Here is a 22,708-nt window from a genome sequence, read left to right as displayed (position 1 = left end):
AGGAATGAGGGTGAGGTTGGGGCACACAGTCCTTATTCAAGCTCCCTGTTATTTTAAAAGGAGACATGAACAATTAGTCAATCATTTTGTGCTACTGAAATGACTACACAGAGTAACTGGAGTGTAAGAGCTAACAAAGCTCCAAAGACAGACTGCTCTCCTTGTAAAGTGGTGTGGAGATGTTTTAAAAGCAACTACAACCAAAAACTACAAGTAAGAAAAGGGATCTCTCAGCAAATAGGAATCCAGGTGTAGAATTTATACATACATATACATATATATATATATATATATGTATGTATGTATTTTAAAGTATAAAACTGAGAAAGTATGTACAGAAATCACACTAAGTCTTAGAAAGGACATATAAAAAACGGGCCTGGAGAGGATGGGGAGTATGTGGGTAGATGCCTAGCAATTGGAAGAATGCATGTTGCCCAACTGCCCAGCAGCCAGCATGAGAATATCTTTCTTCTCCTTGTGGAAGCGCAGCTCCTTGCCTGCCAGCCGGGCTTCATCCAGCTCCCTCTCAGTAGAGGCCAGCTCTCTAGACAGCGCTCCTGGCACACTCTGCTCCCGGCTCACCCAGTCCAATGCCATTTGGTGGCGAATATCATCGTCTAGGGCCCGGTGTGAATAATGAGCCAACACTTCCTGGAGGGGGAAAGGAATGTCAAAGTCACGGACAAAGTAAAGGTTCATACCACATTGACCCAACTGGGACTAGGAACTCTCAGCCTTTGAGTCGTAACTGAAGTCAGCACTGGAGTCCTTTGAGGAGATTCTTATGGGGAATTTCCTGGTGGGAGAAGCAAGGCAGGTAAAAGAATCACAGTTAAGATTTTAAAAGGAAAGATTATGGGAATGAAGCCTTTCAGTAAGGCTTTCAAGATTCACAACCTGGTAGGCTTGCTCATTCTAACACAACATCCACCTCCAAATAGTCCTTCTGGGACTTCCCTGGTGGCACAGTGGTTAAGACTGTGTGCTCTCAATGCAGGGGGCCCGGGTTCGATCCCTGGTCAGGGAACTAGATCCCACGTGCATGCTGCAACTAAGAGTTCACGTGCCACAACTAAGGAGCCCATGTGCCGCAACTAAGACCCGGTGCGACCAAAATAAATAAATAAATATTAAAAAAAAATAGTCCTTCTGCCAGACTCCCCTCACCCATAGGAACTCTTACCTGCCGAGAGCACTGTCTTTCTCTCATGGCCTTAAGGCTGCCATTCCAGTGCAGCAGTTGAAAAACTGTCATTAGCTCCTGGAGGAAGAAAATATGAAGTTCCAGGACAGTGGCATATATATTGGGGGGTTGCATCAGAATTAAATGGGGAAACTTTCACAAAATGTAGTTGTGGCAGCATCTCTTATACCAACTCTGATACGTCTTTGGGGGAAGGAAGATATTTATATTTTGAAAAATATCCTAATAACCTTTTCTGCCTTCTTTTCCAATTGAGTGTTAGTAGGAGGTGCGCACACATGTGTGTGTGTGTATGTGTGTGTGTGTGTGTGTGTGTGTGTGTGTGTGTGTGTGTGTGTGTATACAGGCTGACCCATGTTATTAGATCCAGGGAAGTAGATAGAATAGTATAGTACCTGGAACTCCAACATTGACTTGCCCTTGTTGGATTCCAACATGAATCGGAAGGCACCGATCCCTGTATTTGGGTTGTCAGCTTCTTCCCTGTTGCCCTGGTAACAGAGGAAAGGAAAAGACAAATAGATTTTCAGTCAGGATTATCACCTCAAAGAGCACTGTCCAAGAGGAATATAATGTAAGCCACATGTTTAATGTAGTTGCCACATTACAGTAAAAATATATAATAAATATTAATTTTAATAGCATATTTTATTTAACCTAATAAACTCAAAATATTATTTCAACTATAATCATTATAAAAATTATTAATGAAACATCTTTTTCTTGTACTAAGTTTTCAAAATCTGGTGTCTCTTTCATCTTACAGCACATCTCAATTCATACTAGCCACATCTCAAACGCTCAATAGCTATATGTGGCTAGTGGCTCTTCTGCTGGTCAGCACAGTCCTAGAGGCCTCCAAAGTCACCACACATTTTAACTTAGGTGACAGAGAAATGTCAACCTGGTTTTCCCTATTTTACAAAAGGGGGAACACTGAAACATAGAGAAGAGTCCTGATTTAGCTAAAATAAGAGTGAGTTCAGCATACAGGATTGGACTAGCCTAGAGGACAATTGACAAATGCATTTTAAAGGGCAACAATAAAAGTCATAAGCATGGCAAAATCTGGGTAGCAGTTTGGCCTCCTGGACATTTGCTTCGTGTGTCTTCTACTGGTGACATGACCCTGCAGGGGTAGAACTAAGATACATTGTCCTACCTGAAAGCCTAGTGTGTACAAAAAAACAATACAGTATAGAAGTTAAGAGCGTGGACTAGAGCTCCTACTAGTCTTGCGGCCTTGGTGAAGTTATTTAACCTCTCTGTTCCTCAGCTACCTTAACTGTAAAATGAGAACAATCATAGATCTACCTTACAGGATTGTTTTAAGAATTAAAGAGTTTTTAAATTTAAACTTAAAAAGAGATAAATGCAGTCTAACAATTCCAATCATATAATTTGAGTGCATTATTGTATTGGACCTGGTGTCCAGTTACACAAATCCATTCAGGCACTGGCTCTGGTTTGTGCTATTTGGTGGTGGTTTCATATTATTGGAGATAATTCCAGATCCTAGGGACTCCCAAAATAAGGGCATCTCCTGGTTTACTAGTGACCCTTTTGTCAACCTGATCTAGAGGAATAAGGCCAGGAGACTACTGGGAACACAGGGATCCAACTTTCTCCTCCTGCTTCCTGAGAGGTTTCCTGCTCTTTCTAGCCAGTTCCACACACACCCCACCTCCCAAGATAAGAACTTTATTCTGCTCTCTTTGAGCAAGGGGACTGGATAGGGGTCAGGAGCCAATCAAGTTATATCCAAATTCAGTTTATTGTGGGATGCTTTATCATGAGGTTTTACTGTACATGTATCACACCTAAAATAATGCCAGGCACTTAGTAAGTATACCATAAGTGCTAGTTTATTATTATTATTTGCTTTCACTGTGCTAGAATTAACAAGAAGTCAGAACTACTCAAAATCAACCCACTTTGTTTTGTGGCTCATGAGAAACAATCATGCCACATGTAGTTAATCTTTGTGGTGAAGCAAAGATCACATAATTTGGATTTAGAAGTGAAAATCTAGAGGCAGGAAGAAAAATGGTGGTAATTTTCACCATTAGGATTTAGGGATCTAAAGCAGGCAATAGTTTTCATTTTTATCTATAATAGTTCAATGCGATACCTTATTCAGTACCTCCAAACTTTTCCATGATATGGCCCAAAGAAAATAATGACCCTATCTGTACAGCCAACTGGGATATACAGAGAAGGCTGCTGGCAGAGCAGCTGCCAGCAGAGGCTGTGGGGCAGAGAAGTCCATCTGCCCTAGGCCTTGTTCAATTCCCCTGAGAGTTGAGGGGATCAATATCATGGCACATCTGTAACGTATTTGGAGTACACCAGTGTGGAATGACCCACCATTGGCAAGTTCTACCACATATGACACTTCTACACCTAACAAGGTGATATATGAGCTCCATTTATTCAATAAACATTTAATCACAGAATACTTGATTTAGCGGTAGGAACATTAGAATATAATTGGAAAGGAATTAGAGTTAATTTTAATTTAACCTACGTATTTTACAAATGAGGAAACTCAGACCCACAGAACCTAGGTGATTTGTCAAAAGACATAATATAGTATCAGATTCAGGACTTTTGAAGGACAAAAGCTAAAAGCAAAGAATGTGGACATCACTCTTTGCCCATGGCTAAGACCAAATGAAAATTGTTATTCTGGAGTATGGGAATTCCATTGGGATATTAATGAGAAATCCATTAAGTTCTCAATTTGGGGGGTTAATCAAAAAAGAATAGTGGCATGAGAAGAATAACAGTTTACATTTCTTAAACACTTTGTAGCAGACACTGCTGGTGACCTATCCAATATCTATTTCCTTCTTCCTTACTAAAGAACCTTAATCTTATTCTAGTGCCTATACATCTCCCAATTGCCTCAGAGAAGAGTGATTTTTATCCTAACTCCAGTGGGTAAATCCTAATCCCTTTTGCCTGTAACTGGTTTTAAGGTGGGAATTCTGGGCATTGGGTGGTAGAGGGGAGTTCTGCTGGAGAGCTTCTGGGAAAAGATTCCTTACTACTAAAGAGACACGAGAAAAGAAGATCTCTTTCTGTCTCTGAGTTTAGTTTTGTCTGTATTTAACAACTGGAACTCTGTAGCTGTCTTGCACCCTGAGGGGAGTCAGCCCAAGGGCAAAGCCAATATCTAGAGGATGGCTGAGTTGAGATGGAAAGAATTTGGGCCAGTAGATGATGACATTCTTCCCCCCCACCAGGTTAAATGTCTGCTTTATTCAGATCCAGTGACCAGAAGCCCAGGCAGCCAATTTTGCAGGAGATTTTGCACCTGAGTGTCTCCCTGCCAGACCCTCCCAAGAGTGTGCTCCTACAGATGGGACATCAGAACTCGTCCTTTATGTCAAAATGGGACTGGTCTTCAGGCTTGAAGTCCAGGTTGGGGCTGCCATCCTAGATGATGACATTCTTGATCCATCGAATTATCTAGCCCTGAAATCTGCCCTACTTCTAGACTTCCTATCATGTTAGATAATACATTTCCTTCCTTTATTTATTAAGTCAACTTTAAGTGAGATTTTCTATTACTTGCATCCAAAGGCACCTAAACAGATAACATGTACTAAGTGCTGGAACATATTCCCTTTTATCCAATAATCCTATGTGATAGGTATAATTGTTATCCTATTCTACAGCTGAGGAAACCAAGACAGATTAAATATCTTGTTCCAAGTCACATAACAATTGAACCATAATTTCAAAACGATGAATTCAGAGCCCATGCTCATAACCACTGCTTTCTATAATCCAATCTAATGTTTCATTTTATAATACACTAGGTGACTTAAGAATGAAAAATGTGGTTTCTTAATTTTAACTGATTTGATTAATATAAAAATGTTTTTATTCCCTGCAGATACTGCTGACTGGGGCAAAAAGTAATAGGAGAAAAACAGATGGGTCCTAGGTTACAGAGGGATTATGATTCAGAGTGTTCAATACTAATCTACAAAACAGATAACTGAAGGAGTTAGTATATGTAATTACATCATAAATGCAAAGAAAACATAAACAGAAAATTGATCTGACTTTATCTCCCTATCAATGGTCTTGTGCAGAGGGAGGAAGAAGGCAGTGCTAAATTCTAAGATGTACCTCTAAGCTAGAAAAGTCTGTAAGTTGACTTGGGTTCTAGTCTTGGCTCTACCATTTACAAACTATATTACTTTAGGCAAAACTTCACTTCTGTGTTTTTAGTTTCCTCATCTGTAAAATAGGGGTAATAATAGTACTTACACCTCATAGGATTGTTGTGAAGATCAAATGAGATAAAATACATATAAATCCCCTCAAATAGTCCCTGGCACAAAATAAATACTCAATTAGGATTAGCTATGGTTATCATCATTATTGTTATCATTTGAAAGAACAGATGTTCTTTTTAAAGGGAGTAAATAAATTACACTCCCCATTCCTAGAAACGTAAAAAGACAAAACACTTGTATTATAAAGTGTTCTTCATTAATAAGATGAAGTAATGGAGGCAGGAAACAAGTGACAATAAAAACAGTCAAAAAGAAAGAACAGTGAAGGAAGAAGGGACTAAGGTCTTAAACCAAAATTGGGAAAAGTGAAATTCAAGCTCAACTTTTATTTTGTAATACCTCTAAACTTCCATAAATCTTGAAATAAAGGTTTCTAGATACCAAAGAGATAAATGAAAGAGACAAAATAACAAAAACAAAAACACACATAGAATTAGAGACTGAGACATGTGGAGCATATAATACAAAAGACTGACAGAAAATAAACAGAAATGCAGACAGGAAAGAAAACCAAGAATTCACGCTCTGTTTCCCAGGAATATACAAGATTTCCCAATCAGCCAATTCTCCCATCCCCCACTCTCCTCCCTTCCAACTCCAAGTAACTTACATTGAAAGATGCCAGGGCCTCAGAGACACTCTTCTCAATGAACTCATCAGTGATTCTTCGGGAAGGATGTTCATTAAACACAGAGTTCATTAGCGCAATCTTTGCAGCACTCCGCCGGGCTTCAGCTTTTGTGGGGCAAAACTAGGCAGGGAGACAGAGAAAATATGTGCGCATGTGTATCTGAGAGAGAGGAAGGAAAAGTGGGAGGGAAACACTTGGGATAGAAGACACTTGGATACTCTTTGGCAAAATCAGTTTGTTCAACACACCCTCCAGAGTTTTTATTGTAAAATGGTTGGGGCATTTGGAAACATAAATTTGATTCAACATCCTGAAGTCATTAAGGAACTGGAGACAGCTGTAGCTCATACCAAACTGAATGCAGGATGAAGAAGACTGCTGAGGTCAGCATATAATCACTGGATATGAAAAATACCCCTGTTTAAACTGTCAAGAGAATTAATTACTCAAAAGCCAGATTCTGGCCAGCCTGTTAGAAATCTGTATCTTGTTCTCTTATTCTGCAGACAGGCAAGAATTTTTTCATCCCTCTAGATAACCTAAGATTAGAACAAAGCTATGTCTAGGCTGCTTCTGCAGAGGAGCCCTCTAGTCTCTATCTGAAGCACCCATTTGGGATTCTTGGACTTTTCTTTTAGCTACGTGCAGGCAGTTTCCCCAATAATGTAGTGAGCTACAGAGCTATCCCTGAACAGAGTCTAAGGTCTGAGGAAGGATTTTATAGTCTTCTCCCACTCCCTCCCAGTAGAAGCAAAGAGAAGAGAGGTGGCTAGGGAAAGGAAAGCTGACCCGAGGAAAACAAGAAAAAAAATTTAAATTAATTCATGTTTCTACATGGTATCCAACATATGTAGTATCATAGAACAAGCCTGATTTTCAAAAGTCTTAAATCACTCAACTTCAGATCCCTAGCCACCTTTATAATTCATCTTCACTGGCTGCCTCAAAGGCCTCTGTGCCCTCTGTCATTTATGATTAGGATGAGAGAAAAGGAAGAAAGTGATGTTATAGTTTTAAAAAGTAGACCAGGTTATGTTTGCTACTTAACCATCCTTAATATCAGTAATTCCCAGTTTCCTTTAGCTGACAGGTCTCTCTGAAACTACATATGGAGTTTGGTACATTAATCCTGTCTTCTTGCTTATTCAGTTTCTCTGTTTCCACTTCTCTCACTATTTATTAGCCTGCTGCTCTTTCTACTATATAGTGCTCTTTCTGAAAAGTCATCTATGAAGAAAACCACCAGGAGAAATTTCACCTGCCAAAGTGGATATAAAAGATATAAGCTAAAAGGGGCCAAGATAGATAATTCTACTCTTTCAGGAAATAACAGAAATCAAATTACTCTAATGGTCCAGTTTGGGGCATCCCCATAAAATTATTAAATCTTTAATCAACAGTATGATGAGGTGGGAATAGGAAGGAAAGGTCTTATTTTCTAGTAGCAAAAGATAAACATTAGTCATCTTGGGCATATGTTTATTTCTCTGAAATGGCTGGGGTTCTAAGAAAAATTTAGTCACCCGACTTGAAATGAAGCTTCCTTAGGTCTGTTTCCGTTTGAGGCAGGAACTGAGCTACAATGGCTCTCATTCATGCAACAGATTTATTACGTGTCTATTCTCTGCTGGGCACTGAGTTTGATGGTAGAGATTTAAAACTGAACAAGAAAGAAGACAGACACTACCTCTGCCTCCGTGGAGCATAGTCCACTAGGAGAGAGAAACAGTCAATTACGATATGTTTTGATAAATGATATGATAGGGGAAGTTCAAGGCACTATGGAAGCACAGAGCAGAGGGTATAACTTTGTCTAAGGGTTATATAAACCATACAGAAAACAGAACAAAAGTGTCTAGTCTCTTCTCTAAATTCCTACTCAGGCTCTAAGTTGACATTTCAGGAGGCTACCTTCCTATGTGCAATGTGAAAAATCCATCTTTGATGATAATATTCACACTAGTCAAATTTCTTGTTACCCTGTAATAGCATCAACGCTTTTCATCATCATATACTACAGGATTTTCATATAATTGTAGAATGCTAGTACCAGAAATACTGGTTAGAAATAATCTAATCTATCTCCTTCATACTATAGATGGGGAAACTGAGGCCCAGAGAAATTACTCGACTTGCCCTGTTAGCAGTCAGGGGAACAAGAATTTGGATCTCCTAACTCTTAGATGAGTACTATTTCCACCATATATAGTCCCTCTCCTTTGATCTCTTAGAGAACTCAAACATTGCTTTCCTTAGTGATAGCCTATGAAAAAGTACCAGGGGTAATGAGTATTATTCTACGTCCTCAAAAAGAGATAGCAGGAAGTTGGAAAGCCAGATTAGAACATGAGTTAGATGCTAGTAGTCTGCTTTTCTATCAGCCTTCAAAAACTCAAACCCACTTTGAATTTGAGCATGGTTAAAAGAAAAGCATGCTACTGAGGTTTTTTCTGCTCAAATGAGCCTCAGATGCTTACCAGAATGATTTGCCCAGAATTGGTCCAAGTCCTCAAATATGTGACTTTGGATAGAGATTTAATGGCCAAAGTGATAGAGAAAGACATTAGTAGCACCTAAGCGTTTATCTTTGCTACTGCTGCCTCAGAACTCTTACCTGGAAACTCCCAAAGCAACTTCCCCCAGGCAGGGTGACATAGCAGACATAGGGAGGGCTGTTGGAGGGAACCATCTCATAAACCACGAGAGCCCCATTCTTCAAGTCAGCCCCACGGGACTGTTTCATCTGCCAGAATTCCTGAAGTGCCTCCACCACATTCACTACAAAAAGAGAAGTAGTTAAGTTCAGCAGTAAGAACACTTCCAAGCAGTGCTCTGCCTCAATACAGTATCTGTAACCTGTACTTACATTAAGAATCTAGCCCCCTTAGCTCCCTACCTATTACCATTTAAAAGCATTTTAATTAATAAGCCTATGCTGTGATTAAGTCCATTTGCATAGGGAGACCACAGTATGCCTGCCCTCCTCCACCACCTCCCTAGTTCACATTTGATTAGTCCTAGACACCAAAGGAGAATAGCATAAATATTGGAGGCCAGAGTTTCCAAGGTCAGCATACCATTATCACTGACTGATGAAGCAGATTATTCCACAATTGGTCAGCTGGCCTAGAAGAGTGATAACCACCATGATCGTTAAGTGCTAACATTTACTGAACGCTTACTGTATGTCACATTTTCTCCAAGTGCTTTACCTATTTAATCACAACAACCTTATGAGGCAGGTACTTTTATTTTCCCCATTTTGCAGGTGAGGGAAATGAGGCATAAGGAGGTTAAATAACTTGCCCAAGGATATAACAGCTAGAAAGCAGAAGAGCAAGAACTCAAACCCAGGCAGTCTTGGTTCCAGAGTCAATGTTCTTAACCATTATATAATACTGTCACTCAAGGAAATATGGCCCTATTAGCCATTTTCAAGGCTGTGCTTCTGGTGAGCAAACCCATGACTAGATTCCTTTTCCATCCTGGAATACTATGTGTATACTAAATAAATATATGAGAGAGAGAGAGACAGAGACAGAGACAGAGAGAGAGAGACAGAGGCAGAGAGAGAGACAGAGACAGAGAGAGTGAGACAGAGAGAGAAAGACAGAGAGAAAGGGAGAGAAAGAAAGAAAGAGAGAAAGAAAGAAGGAAGGAAAGAAAGAAAAAGAGAGAGAGAGAGAAAGGGAGGGAGGGGGGAGAGAGAGAGAGAAAGAAAGAAAGAAAGAGAGAGAGCGAGAGAAAGAAAGAAAGAGAGAAAGGAAAAGAAAGAACGAAAGAAAGGAAGGAAGGAAGGAAAGAAGGAGGGAAGGGAGGAAGGGAATGAATTCTGAGGCTTTCCCTAGGCATAAATGATCTTTGGAAGGACTGTATATTGGGAAACACTCCTCCACAGGTCTCCTGCACTACTTTCCATCTTGCTAGGTATGCCAAGATTTCAAGGCCCTGACTGCTCCTTACTTGGGCCCTTTCTCAGGATTTAATTTGCAGCAAGAAACCTTGAGGAATGAAGTAATATCTCCCTCTGGGACAAAGAACAAGCTTGCTTACTGTTTGCTATAAAATGGCAGGTTCCCCAAGCTCAGTGTTCCTCTCCTGTAATGCAACCCCTGGCCTGTAAGCATCCACCTGAGCCCTCCACATCAGACTTGGGAGACAAGGGAAACCAATGCAAGCAAACAGGATGCTCATGCTACTTGCTGTTCTATGAATAATAAAGTCTTTTGTCTCTGACCCAGAAGTCTCTTAACTTCTGCCAGCATCCATGAAACAGTAACCAGCTATGTTATTAGTTGTATATAGGGTAAAATCAAACTCCAGACTTGACACTGTGTTCCAGAAATTCCAGAACAGTTCCCTTCATCCCTCAATACTTGGATTCAATTATTCCACAAATATGTATTGAGTACCTACTCTGTGCTAGACTGTGTGCTGGGTGCTAGGCTACAATAGTGAGCAAAACCATACACTGTTCCTTTTCCTATGCAAATTACAGCCTAAAGAGGGAGAGAGAGATTAACCAAATATATAATCTCATACAAATGAAAAATTGCAACAGTGATAAATGCTATAAAGGAGTGGTAAATGGTGGTAAATGTAGGAGCATCTGACTAATTAAGAAGGTCAAAGAAAGCTACCCTGACAAGGTAATATTTAAGCTCAGATATAAGTACGAATTCCCTAGGCAAAAAGGTGAGAGAATAGTGCTCTGAGCAGAAGGAATAGCATGTACGATGGCTCTGCAGCAGCAGGAAATATGGTGAATAAAGGGACTAGTGTGGCCAGAAAAGAGAGAGTGAGGGGTAGTATAAATGCAAGGTGAGGTTGCACAAAAAAAAAAAAAAAAAGCAGGGACCAGATCAGGTCAGACCTGGTGGGTCATGTTAGAATATTGGCTTTATCCTAGGAGCAATGGAAATCTATTGAAGAGTTTTAAATGGAAGGAGGGATAAAATCAGTTTGTTTTTGGAAAGGATCTTTTTTTTTTTTAATTTTATTTATTTATTTATGGCTGTGTTGGGTCCTCGTTCCTGTGCGAGGGCTTTCTCCAGTTGCGGCAAGCAGGGGCCACTCTTCACGCGCGGGCCTCTCACTATGGCGGCCTCTCTTGTTACGGAGCACAGGCTCCAGACGCATAGGCTCAGTAACTGTGGCTCACGGGCCTAGTTGCTCCGTGGCATGTGGGATCTTCCCAGACCAGGGCTCGAACCCGTGTCCCCTGCATTGGCAAGCAGACTCTCAACCACTGTGCCACCAGGGAAGGCCTAGAAAGGATCTCTTTGACTCTAAGGTTCCAAACATTTTAAATGGCTTTAACTAAAGCCTCGTAATAAAAATTCATCACACACATTCTCCAATATCTTCCAACATGACCACTCTCTACTCTTGGTTACAACAAGGACTCGTTAATTCTATTGTATTACATTAGTTAAGATCTGACAAGGAGAAGACACCAAGATGGGACAGACAGGCAAGAGATTTACTGGGGAGGAAGCAGGAGAAGGGAGAGCCTTCAGACCATGTTCTAGGTCTGACACCTGTGGAAGGAGAAAGGGAAGGCAGGAAGTTTGGATATGTGAGTCTCAGACTGCAGCACCATTCCAAGAAAGGTTTGGCCAGGCCAGTAGGAAGTCCTCAAGCCAAAGGAATCCCACATCTCACTAGGGTGTGCCTGAGTTAGTACCCCTGCTGTGCTCAGTCATTGACTGGGAGCCGCCTGCAGGATGTGTGGCCTCAGTGCAAATGTGGTGATGAACTCAGAGGGGACAGCAGTTTAAGGCTGTCAGTCAATTATGCTCCCTGCAGCAGGAGGTATTAAACACGTTTTCATGGCTGCCACACACACATTAAACAAAAATTTGAGCACTTAATAGGTGCATAGCTCTATTCTAGGCATTAGAGATGCAAAGATAAATAACATACATTCCCTGCCAGGAAGGTGTTCAAAAGCTAGTGGCCAATAATAACTTATCTTACCTGCTCTGCAACTGAAGCAAGCACTCCATGTACCAGCCAGGGTTTGAAAAGCAGCATAAGCTCTTTACTAATACTCTACATTTAACTGACTTTTTAAAATATTCATTCTTCCATTAAAAGACAGCATGAAAAGAAAACTCTCTTTTTCCCACCCTTGGTTTTAGCAGAGGCTCTTCAGAGGTCACTGCTGCCCAGAAAGCTTAGCCACCCTTGTTCTTTTCACTGAGATCTTTTCAGGCCCAGTTCCCTCTTTGAGACAATTTAGCACAATGTGCTGGGTGACAGCTCTCCTGACATGCAAACAACAGGGAGAATATTGAAATAAAGAGGAAGGGGAGGAGACTGCTATAATGGGGAAGGTCCTATTAAAAAGCATATGTCCATTCCATGTCCTGTTAAATCCCTTTTGGCACAGAGTACAGGACTATTTTTTAATGATTACTCAAAGCCAAATGAAACAGGGAGTCTTATTTCAGAAATGTGAGCATGAAATGAGAAACTGGGCAAAGTGATCAGGAAAAAAGCAATGAATTGTGATCTACGTTTGAAAATGCTCATAAGACTCATTCATTTCTAGAGCTGAAAGGGACTTTAGAGATTATCTAGTCCAAGTCAGGCTAAGAAATGACTTGGTTGAGGTCACATAGCTGTGGTAGAAGTGGGGCATGAATGTAGAAATTCTGATGCCCATGTTTTTTCCAATTTGGGAATCTTAACCCAGGGTCCAAGGTCCAGTCCATGGTTGAACTTCGCGGGGGTTCACAAGTCCCCTAACACTCTAAGTAAAATTAAGCATGTGTGTGTGTCTGTGTGTGTGTGTGCGTATGAGTATTTGTGTGTGTGTGGGTGTAGGGAGGGTGCTCATAGTTTTGATCAGATTTTCAGTGAGGAATCATGGATATAATGGTTTACGTAAGGATGGTTAAAGGGACAGTGAGGTAGGAGGGTAGCAATTACTGAGACATACATATCTGACAGCTACAATTAATTTTTGGAAGTCACTGATGGATGCTGGGCTGAAAGGGACACAAAAGACCAAGATAGTGAGGAATATTTAAGTGCTTGTACCATAATGTTGAACAACAAGAAAGATAATACTTTCGGTTTTTCCTTAGGAAATAAAATATTAGATGAATGTCTGAGAGGTAAGACAGACAGATTGTATACCCACCAGAGTAAAAACATTAAAACAACACATGGGGACTTCCCTCGTGGTCTAGTGGTTAAGACTCCATGCTCCCAAGGCAGGGGGCCTGGGTTTGATCCCTGGTCAGAGAAGTAGATCCTGCATGCTGCAACTAAAAGCCTGCATGCTGCAATGAAGATCCCGCTTGCTGCAACTAAGACCCAGCGCAGCTAAATAAATAATTTTTTTTAAATTAAATAAAACACCACATGAAACTATAATAAACATTTTATAAAAATAAATACAACCTTGTAGTGGTGCAGCATGGATAAAATAGATAATAAACAGATAATGAAATTGAGAGGTGAGTGAGAAGGTTCTCTCTGATCATACAGGATGATGAGAATAGTCTGGCCTGGCTTAATTCACACTATTATGAAGATAGGGAAGCTGGTTAACAATACTTCATCTGACATTTCCTATTTCAATTTGTAGAAGGTATCCCTGAATAGCCCACAGTGCATAGTCTCTGGAAGGGATGGAAGGGAAGGATTGAAAAGTGATGTGACTTTGGGAGAGGACTATGGTAAGCTGAATAATGCCCCCTGCCAAGATGTCCATGTCCTAATCCTTGGAACCTGTAAATGTTACCTTATGTGGCAACGATTTTGCAGACGTGATTAAGTTAGGGATCTGAGATGGGGAAGTTATCATGGATTTTTGGTGGACCCTAAACGTAATCACAGGTGTCCTTACGGAAGGAGACTTGATGAAACGCAGAAGAGGAGAAGGCAGCATGAACATGGAGGCAGAAATTGGAATGATGCAGTCACAAGCCAAGGAATGCTGGCAGCCCCCAGAAGCTGGAAGAGGCAAGGAAGCAGATTCTCCCCTAGAGCCTCTGGAGGGAGCACAGACCTGCTGTGACACCTTGACTTTGGCCCGGTGATACTGATTTTGAACTTCTGGACTCCAGAACTGTGAGAGAATAAATTTCTGTTGTTTTAAGCCAACTTCATGATAATTTGTTACAGCAGCCACAGGAAAGTAATACAGGGTCTAATCCAACATTCTAAAAATTAGAAACATTCAGATCAATCATTTTAACTACATATTCACTTACAACAAAGAAGCTGTCTGTGATTCTGAGGGAAAGGAAAAACTATAAACAGAAAATACCACACAAGATTCATTTGTTCAGCCTAGTGGAGTAGCTGGGCAGAATTTCCAATCATGTAACCATATTGTGATATAAAGGGACAGCAATAATTTTAAAATAGATAGGTTTAAAGAGGGCAACACAGAAGTTACAGAGCAAGGAAAGTGACTTGGTCATTCAGGCAATCGTGCTAGCTTAGAGACTACCAGCTGTCAGCCATTAGAAGACGGGGTCTATATGCCATGCGGAAAAAGGGGCAAAGGAAATGGTAATGCTAACAATACCTATCAAATGCACAGTTATCAAGGCATATCCACATGAGTAATAATAGCAGCCACTCATTGAGTACTAACTATGTGCTGTGTGCTTTACATTCGTTATCTCATTTAATCCATGCAGAACTATTAAGATAGGTATTATAATAGCTATTGCACAAATGGTGAACAAGCTAAGGAACAGGTCACAGTGGCAAAACCAGGATTTAGAACTAAGGTTTGTTTGCCTCCAGAACAACCCTCTTTCTGTTGTACTATCTTGTTTTATTGCACCATTAATCCTCACAGAGGCTCTATAAAGTGGACTGTGAGCTTCATGAAGATAGGGACTGAGTACCTGTCTTGTTCACCACTGGTGATCAATAAATATTCGTTAAATGAATGAATGGAACAGATGAGGCCTAGAGAGATAAAGTAATTTATCCAAGATCACACAGCCATTATTTGACAGGGCCAGGTTCTCTGATTCCAAATCCTATGCACTATAGACTGATTAAGATCCTGTAGCATACTGAGCTAGGTGTGTATCTTGGGCAGGGACTGCGGGGAGAGATATAGGACAAACAAGTGAAATAACAGAAGAATTTTAAAAAATAAATGCTGAGATCCTACATGAGTCAGGTAAATCTAAAGACTGTGCCTGGCAAAGGTGAATTTAGAGCAGTCAGGAAGAAGATGATGAAAGATCTGAATTGAAGATAATGCAGTAAAGCATTGCTGGATTGAGGACTGGTCTGGGCGACGGCTAAAGTAAATTATATTCAGGGGAATAGAGCCAGCCCCCAAATACCATGCCATCAGTCACAAAGGTATGTGGACATATGCCAATGGCAGCTTTACCTATTAATTGAAGCAAAATAAGTGATTCCATGTGGTGAAGGACTTCTGAGCCAAATCAGCAGAGATTCCGCTTGCCTGAAGCTAAACTATCTGCCAAACTTTCCCAAAGTACTGGCTGGACACCCAGACTGGAAATGAGAAACTCAAGAATAATGAGAAGGACTGTGGTGGGAGGTAGGGAGGTTGGAGGGGAGAACTGCTGGAGAGTCTGAATCCTGACTGATTGCTCTTGGTCAGTACAATCCCCTTGTTCCCTCATCCTTTCTAAGGAAATGAAAAACGTTTTACAGGATGCTCAGTTTAGACAAGAAAACTGTCACTCCTTTACAATTTTAATGAACACCTATAAGTTTCTAAGAAAGCGGCTTCAGATTTAGGGCGCCCACTCCTGGCCACTCCTATGCCCAGAGGCAAAGACCTTCCCTTGGTCTCGACTTAAAAGAGACCTGAAGCAACAGGACAATAGCTAATGGCAATTCCATTACATTGCTCTATTAAGTCTAGGAATTAAACTAGAAAAACAATTATATTCCCTCATGATGAATTTCAGGATCCTGTGCATTTGCATTCCCAGCACCTAGCAGAGTGACTGCCCCATGGTAGGAGTTCAAAATGCTGAAGAACAAAGGGAAACTGATGGGAAATGTATTATTGCGCATATAAAGCAAAATGGATCTAAAAATCTGTTTTCATAGGCATCATTGGTTCTACACTGTTAGGATTTAACAATGAGAGAAAATTATGTGTTCTTCCCAAAGAAATATGAACCAATAAATTTGAGAGAATACTTATCATTTTTTAAAGTACCCATTATGTGTCAGGTGCAATATCTCATTTAGTCCACATCATAATTCTTGAGGAAACTGACGCTCAGCGAGGTTAAGTTGCTTCCACAGAGACACAGCTGGCAAGTGACAGAGATTTAATCTGGGATTTAATCCAGACTAGTCTGACTCCAAAGCCTGCGTGTGTGCTCTTTTCACTGCACTTTCTCAGGGAGGAAAAAAAAAAGTCATTACTATCTACAGAGAAAGCCCCACAACCTTTCTCTGTATTAATGTTAAACTAGAAAATTAAAGATAGTCACTTCCAGGTCAGGCAGGACCTAGCCAAGCAGAGAGAAGTGATGTCTCAGAAATTCCAGACCTGAATGCTGTATCCCACACCGCTCACTATATATTTCTTGTTACACTATAAATCTGGAACTCAAACTCAGGAAATTCTGCACTGGTTAAACAAAAACAACAAAGAAAATTCTCACATCCCCCTTTTCAGAAACCCTGGAAATTAGACATCTTTAAGATGAAGATTTCTAATGGAAATAGGGTTTCTGCCTGGCTCATTTCCACTGAATTTAACATTGAGAGAGACAAGGCCTGGGATTTATCCTCAGTTCCTGGGCAAGGGCCAGGAAAACAGAGCCAGCCAGACAGAGAGGCTGGAGTTGTGAGGCTCCATACTTAAAAAGACACCAAAGAGGTATTAAGTCACAGGAAGCTGGTGTGGGCTCAATGGTATGGGTCCAGATTTAAAGGCACAATTATAGCGAACTTGTGAAAGCACTGCCTAATTCCCCAGCAAATCTGAAGTTGTATTGGAAATCTCAGAGTGACATAAGTAAGAAAAGAATTTAAAAGTCAAGGTTAAGGAGATGGAGTAAATTAGCAGGGAGCCCAGGAATTGCTGAGATCACAGAAGAAAGATTGAGAGGATATGGATGAGAAATGTCTTGGATATGAGATAAAGGATAGGATCCCACACAACGGGGACTAAAGGCAGAGAGATGTTAAGGCATTAAGCTACAGGAGGAATTCCAAAGGAGAAGAGGTTGGATAGAAAAGAGGGTTATATCTGTAAAAAGGGGTCCCTGGAGAACATAGTAGTAACTCAATGAAGGGGAGGGGTGGGAGGCTTAAACGTGTGTATGAATGTGTGCGTCTGTGCGTGTGCGAGTCTGTGTGTGTGTGTGTGTGTGTGTGTGTAGCCCAGAAGGAAACTCCCCAAAAGGAAATGCATGTGAAGGCTCTGCGCCAGGAAAAGCGATCCAAAGGACTGTGGGAGCAAAGCTCCCTTACAGAGAGGGTGTCCCACAGGAGGCCAGACCCCGCAGACTCACCTCGGCCATAGCCCTGCGTGTGTTTGGCGAAGCTCCTCACCACGGCCTCCACGGCCTCCCGCAGCACTGCGGGGCTGCCGGCGGCTCCGGGGGGCAGCGGCAGCCCGGCGGCCCCAGACAGGAGCAGAGGCGGCGGGGGCGGTGCGGGGGGCGGCGGGGCCGGCGGGGGGCCCGCCTGGGGTGTGGCGGTGGCTGCAGCGGCCCCAGTCACTCCGGGCCGAAGCGCTCGCAGAGTGCCCCTCCCGCTGGTGCCCACTCCAGGCTGCAGCCGCTGCGCTCGCAACGTCTCCATCCCGGCCGCCAGTGGAGTAGCGGTCCAGAGCCTGCCAGCCTGGCGAGCTAACGGTCCCAGCCTCCCCCGCCAGCGAGCGCCCAGGGACTGAAGGAGGTGCCGGAGCCCAGCCGTCAGTCAAGCGGGGGCGGGGGTGAGCCAGGTCCTATGCCAATCACCAGAGAGGGGGCGGGAGCTGGCCGGCTGCCGCTCCGCCATAGGCAAATTACTGAGGAGGGCGGAGGTTCTGAGCAACCAATTACAAAGAGAAAAAGCGATATCCTCAATACGGGAGAAGCTTAGCTTGGGCGCGTCTTTGGGAGTCCTGTGGGGAGCACTAGAAAGCGGGCCAGACCCCAGGGCCGAGGCTAGAGGCAAAAGAAAAAAAAAAAAAAAAGGCCCGGATGCATGGCTGGGGAGAACTGTAGACAGAGTGAGAGGATTCTTAGAGCGCCTTTGTCCGACCACTTCATTTTACAGATGTAGATGAGGAAACTGGCTCAGAGAAGTGACGTGACTTGTCCAAGATCACATGCAATTGGTGGTGGAGCTAAAGCAAGGAAAGATACTGGCATTTAATGAGCATATACTTACTGTTTGTCAGACACTATACAATGTACTTTAGTGCACTGTCATTAATAGTCACAATCACTAACTAGACTTTATTATTTTACGGATAAAGAAACTGACAGAGAGGCTAGATAAATTGTCCAAAATTAAATAGCCAAGAGATGGCAAAGGAGGGTTCAGACATAGATCTTCTGATCCCCAATATTTTAATCTTTTCGTTATACCACATCGTTGGGGCATTTTCTGATTTCACCTATTCTAGGTTGAGGGAGGGAGTAAGGAAGAGTAGAATGGGTTGCTCCCATACCTCTCATTAGAGCAAGGAAGAGTTAGATTATAGGAAGAAAACCAGCAAGCTGAAAGGTCCAGGGGGACAGATTAAGACAGGTACCTTCGTTCACAGGTACCTGTCAGGCTAGGTTCCTCCAATTACTCTTACACGCACACACGCGCCCGCACACGCACACACACACACACACACACACACACACACACACCCTGTTTGTCAGTTGACTATCATACCATTTTTACCTAGGCGAGATTATACGATTCCTCTCTCACTCTCTCTCTCCACCCTACAGTGGCTCAGAACTCAAGGATGCAGAAACAGAAAACAGAAGCAAGAAGTAGAAGAAAATGAAATGCACCTGGTGAGATAAAAGTTAGGCCCCCAAGGGAAAACTGTGAGTGGTCAAGACATAGGAAGCTTGAAAGAGGGACAGTTAATCTATTGGGATATATCTGCTGATGGTGAGGGAAGGGATTCTTTGTATGAATCTTAAGTTAAAGAATTTGAGGATGGACATAGGGGAGACTGAGGGAAATGAAAACCTATCAGATGGCATAAAACCTTCAGGACATGGGACACTTGCCTTTTCTTCTACAACCACAGTTGGTCTCCTGGAAAGAAGGTGGCTGGAACCTCGAAGTATCCCCTAGATCATTATAGCTATAGTTAGCATCACCCTCCCTCCCTATTCCTCATTCCCCACACCCTCCACCCCCAGCAGAAGTGACCAAACAGAGACTTCTGAACACATTTATTTGATATGTCGAGTGGAGAGAGGAGTGATTTAGGGTTACTCCCCACTTCTACCTGTGGGGGTGTTCATAAGCTCAGACAGACAGAACAGCAGCTTAGAGCCCATGACCCACCTCCTGGAAAAATGAGACAACCTGTTGTACTGGTTGGGGGAACAGGATGGGAAGAAAAAGCAGGAAGCTGAGAAGTAAAGCTGAGAGCAGGAAGGGCAGCAGCAGAACTGAGGCTGGGGATTGCTGCAGGAAATTCCCAAGGAGAGTGAAGAAGATATCCTGAAAAGTGGTTAGGGCTGGAAGCAGGGTGTGAACAAGGAGCCAAGCCTGGAGAGAGAAGCAAGACCTGCAGAATGGGGTGGGATATTCATGAAGAGGGTAGAGTGTCCAAAATCATGAGTGGGCTGTGTTGCAGGGCATACATGGAAAGCAAGGGGTTACTATTGCAGGAGGTCAAAGAGATTGGAGACTACCCATAAGTAGGGGCTCCCTAACGCTTCTGAACAAATGCAAGTGAGCTTGGGACCCTTTTGGGGCCCTAGCACAAATGGTCCTGTGTGTGAGTAATTCCCATATGCATGTGAAGTGGCCAGGGCATGAGTGCATGTGTCTATATGACCAATAAATAAGAGTACTTACCCTTCCCTGCAAGTGCGAGTACTGTGCTTGTAGACACATGTTTACCCATGTGTGCGTGTGCCGAGCCCATGAGCACATGCAACAGACCCCTATGTCCGAGGTGTGTGTGTGAGCTGGTTCTTCCACCCTTCCCAAGGTCTTGATCCCCACCCTCCTTGGCTCCTCTCACTCCTCTCAGCGCCCAGGCTCCCCTGGCCCGCCTAGACTCTGGAAGCCCCCTAGCAGGCGGATCTGCTCAGTCTGCATGGAGTGGCGCCTCACCAACTTGCGCTTGGTCCTGGGAGAGCCTGGCGCCCCCGCCTGGGGAGGGGCGGGCAGCGAAGGCGCCCGACCTCCGGGTTGGGGGCGAATGTCAGGGATGGGAGGGTGGGGGCTGACATTGAGCGGGGGCAGGAAACCAGGCCGTGTTTGCGCGATGTGGTCCAGAAGCAACGTCCCCGAGCCCCTCCGCTCCAGCAACCCTGGACTCCGCCTCCGCCCGCTCAGCGGAGACACAGCCCCAGGCAGACTCTCCTGGGACTGGCGCGGGGAGGGAACAGAGCCGGCTGGAGGGAGGGTCAGCGGGGAGGCGCTGTATCTACGGCGCTCCAGGGATGGGCGGCTGCACTCCGGCGAGTCGGGGCAAAGATTTCCGGGGATATCGAGCTCCATCGGCTCCATGCGGCTCAGTTTCTGCCTCAGCCCTGAAGGGGGGCCAGGCTCCTGAGCTTCTGGTGCTGTGTTTCGGCGCGAGAGAGGACCCCCACCCGTCACTTTCTCCGCCCACGGGGGCGGGTCCTCTGGGCCTTCAGTGCTATGACGTCTGGAAAGACGCGGTCGACCTGTCAGGGTCAGGCCGTTGAATTCGGTGGTCAGGCGCTCAATCCCCGGCCTCCCTTCGGCAGGAGGGACCGGTTGAGGAGGGGCCACTAGGCCCCAAGGCTCGGAGTTGAGCCTTTTGAGTGGTTTTGGAGGATGACGGGGTGGTTTGGGGAGTGGCTCAGAAGGGGAGGGGTCATCTGGGGGCTTAGGAAGAGGGAATTCAAATACGTCCCGCTTCTCCTCTTCTTCCTGGGCGCGAGGGGATAACAATCCCTGTCCTCCTACTCCTGCAGTCTGCAGCTGGATTTCCGACGGCGACGTGCAGACCCCCGGGCTAGGAGGAGCGGGAGCGGGGTCCTCCACCCCCGGGGACGGTGGGGAATTGAGATACTGCCGGGTCTTCTTGGTGCCCGAGGGCGAGGTGTCGGTGGTGATGATGATGACCTCCGTGCCCTTGGCCTTACAGGCGTCCAGCAGCGTGGCAAGGGTCTCGCGATCCCCGCGGTCCAGGGCGTGGACAAGCGCCGAGGCGCCAGCGTGATCTCGGACTGAAGGGTCTGCGCCATGGGCAAGGAGCAGGGAGGCCACCGCTGCGCCCCCGCCGCCGGCGCAAGCGTGCATAAGCGCCGTGCGCCCTAGGCGATCTGCGATGTTGGGGTCTGCGCCTTGCTCCAGAAGGTAGCGTACCATGCGCGCCTTGTTCTGGGGGTCGTCGTAGCGGGCCCGACAGGCCGCCATTAGCGCAGTCTCCCCTTGGGCATCACCCTCATTCACGTAGGCGCCCCCCTCCAGAAGCAAACGGGCCAAGCGTAGCTTACCCTGACCCACGGCCCGAAGAAGAGCGTGGCCCTCGGTGTGCAGCATAGCTGCCGCTGGGGCGAAAGCACCGATGGAGCCGGGACTGGGACCTGCCGAGGATGGCTAGGGGAGTGGGGGTGGTGGCTGGCAGAGGCCCGAAGGCTCAGTGGCGAAGCCAATCCCTGCAAAAAAGAGAAAGATCTTATTTATTGATTCAGGCAGGGAAACTGAGGCACTGGTGGAAGGATCGGCGTGGGGCGGGGGAGATCTCCCCGGCACTGCACACAGTCCTTCTTCTAACTCCTGCCTTGAGCCGCCCGCATCCCCCCAGCGCATGCCTGAGGAGGTGGGAAGGGTGCACCCGCACTGAAGGACGAGCGCCAGTGCAAATGCGTACGTGCACGCGCAGGGATATCCGCACCGCCACCCTCACCCCACGGCTTATCAGACCTTTCCAGCATCCCCCTTTTCTTATCCGTACTTGGAATCCCCCTTCCTAGGATGCTGAACGCCACCCCCCGACACACATGCACCCATACATTCACAAACAGTCCCATTCCTAACCTCTTTTAGGTTGCCACAGCCCCACAAACTGAATGGGGGGAGGGAGGCAGCTTGCGTTTGGGACCTAAAACGGGTAGGGGGAGAATTGCGGGTTTCTTTTGCCCCTGCTACATTCCCCATCACTCCTAGCTCTTTCCCCTTCCCAGGCTGTGCACCCAAATAGATACCTGTAAGTCCGCAGAATCTCCTCCGGGCCAGGACTGAGGCCAGGGCCACGGGGCAGCTGGGGTGGCGGAGCCGGGTTCCTGGGGGCCCACATGGCGTGGGGGTGGGCACCCGGATTCCCTGGTTGTCAGTATCTGCGCCCGGGCACAGAATCCTGGTCCCTCCTCCCGGTGCGCCCCGGGCACAGCGCCGGCTCGGGAGGAGAGAAGCTGGTGGGGG

The 22,708-nt window shown here is 44.7% G+C and overlaps 2 protein-coding genes across 2 annotated transcripts in view; both read right to left on the bottom strand.

Moving 5' to 3' along the window:
* Positions 1-18,006, bottom strand: part of LIX1L (limb and CNS expressed 1 like) — a 19,600-nt gene extending 1,594 nt beyond the window's left edge. Inside the window, exons 1-6 of the mRNA XM_007459350.1 lie at positions 17,647-18,006; positions 8,766-8,929; positions 6,131-6,271; positions 1,603-1,698; positions 1,187-1,264; positions 1-654 (exon numbers count right to left, since the gene is read on the bottom strand). The exon at positions 1-654 is cut by the window's left edge and continues 1,594 nt beyond it. Of these exons, the coding sequence (XP_007459412.1) occupies positions 412-654; positions 1,187-1,264; positions 1,603-1,698; positions 6,131-6,271; positions 8,766-8,929; positions 17,647-17,938 (1,014 nt within the window). The 5' untranslated portion in view covers positions 17,939-18,006 and the 3' untranslated portion in view covers positions 1-411. The remainder of the gene's footprint in view (positions 655-1,186; positions 1,265-1,602; positions 1,699-6,130; positions 6,272-8,765; positions 8,930-17,646) is intronic.
* Positions 18,007-20,335: 2,329 nt separating this feature from the next.
* On the bottom strand, positions 20,336-21,826 carry ANKRD34A (ankyrin repeat domain 34A). Its single transcript, XM_007459349.1, has one exon. It carries the CDS (start codon positions 21,824-21,826, stop codon positions 20,336-20,338), a length of 1,491 nt encoding a protein of 496 aa, XP_007459411.1.
* Between the last annotated feature and the right edge of the window lie 882 nt (positions 21,827-22,708).

This window comes from Lipotes vexillifer, unplaced genomic scaffold (assembly GCF_000442215.2).
Source record: "Lipotes vexillifer unplaced genomic scaffold, Lipotes_vexillifer_v1.1 scaffold773, whole genome shotgun sequence".
Lineage (NCBI taxonomy): Eukaryota > Metazoa > Chordata > Mammalia > Artiodactyla > Lipotidae > Lipotes > Lipotes vexillifer.
The sequence above is the reverse complement of the archived record's forward strand: the minus strand, read 5'-3'. Positions and strand labels throughout refer to the sequence as shown.

Coding starts and splice junctions, on each gene's coding strand:
- ANKRD34A (XM_007459349.1), bottom strand. CDS start 21,826: ATGCTGCACACCGAGGGCCACGCTCTTCTTCGGGCCGTGGGTCAGGGT.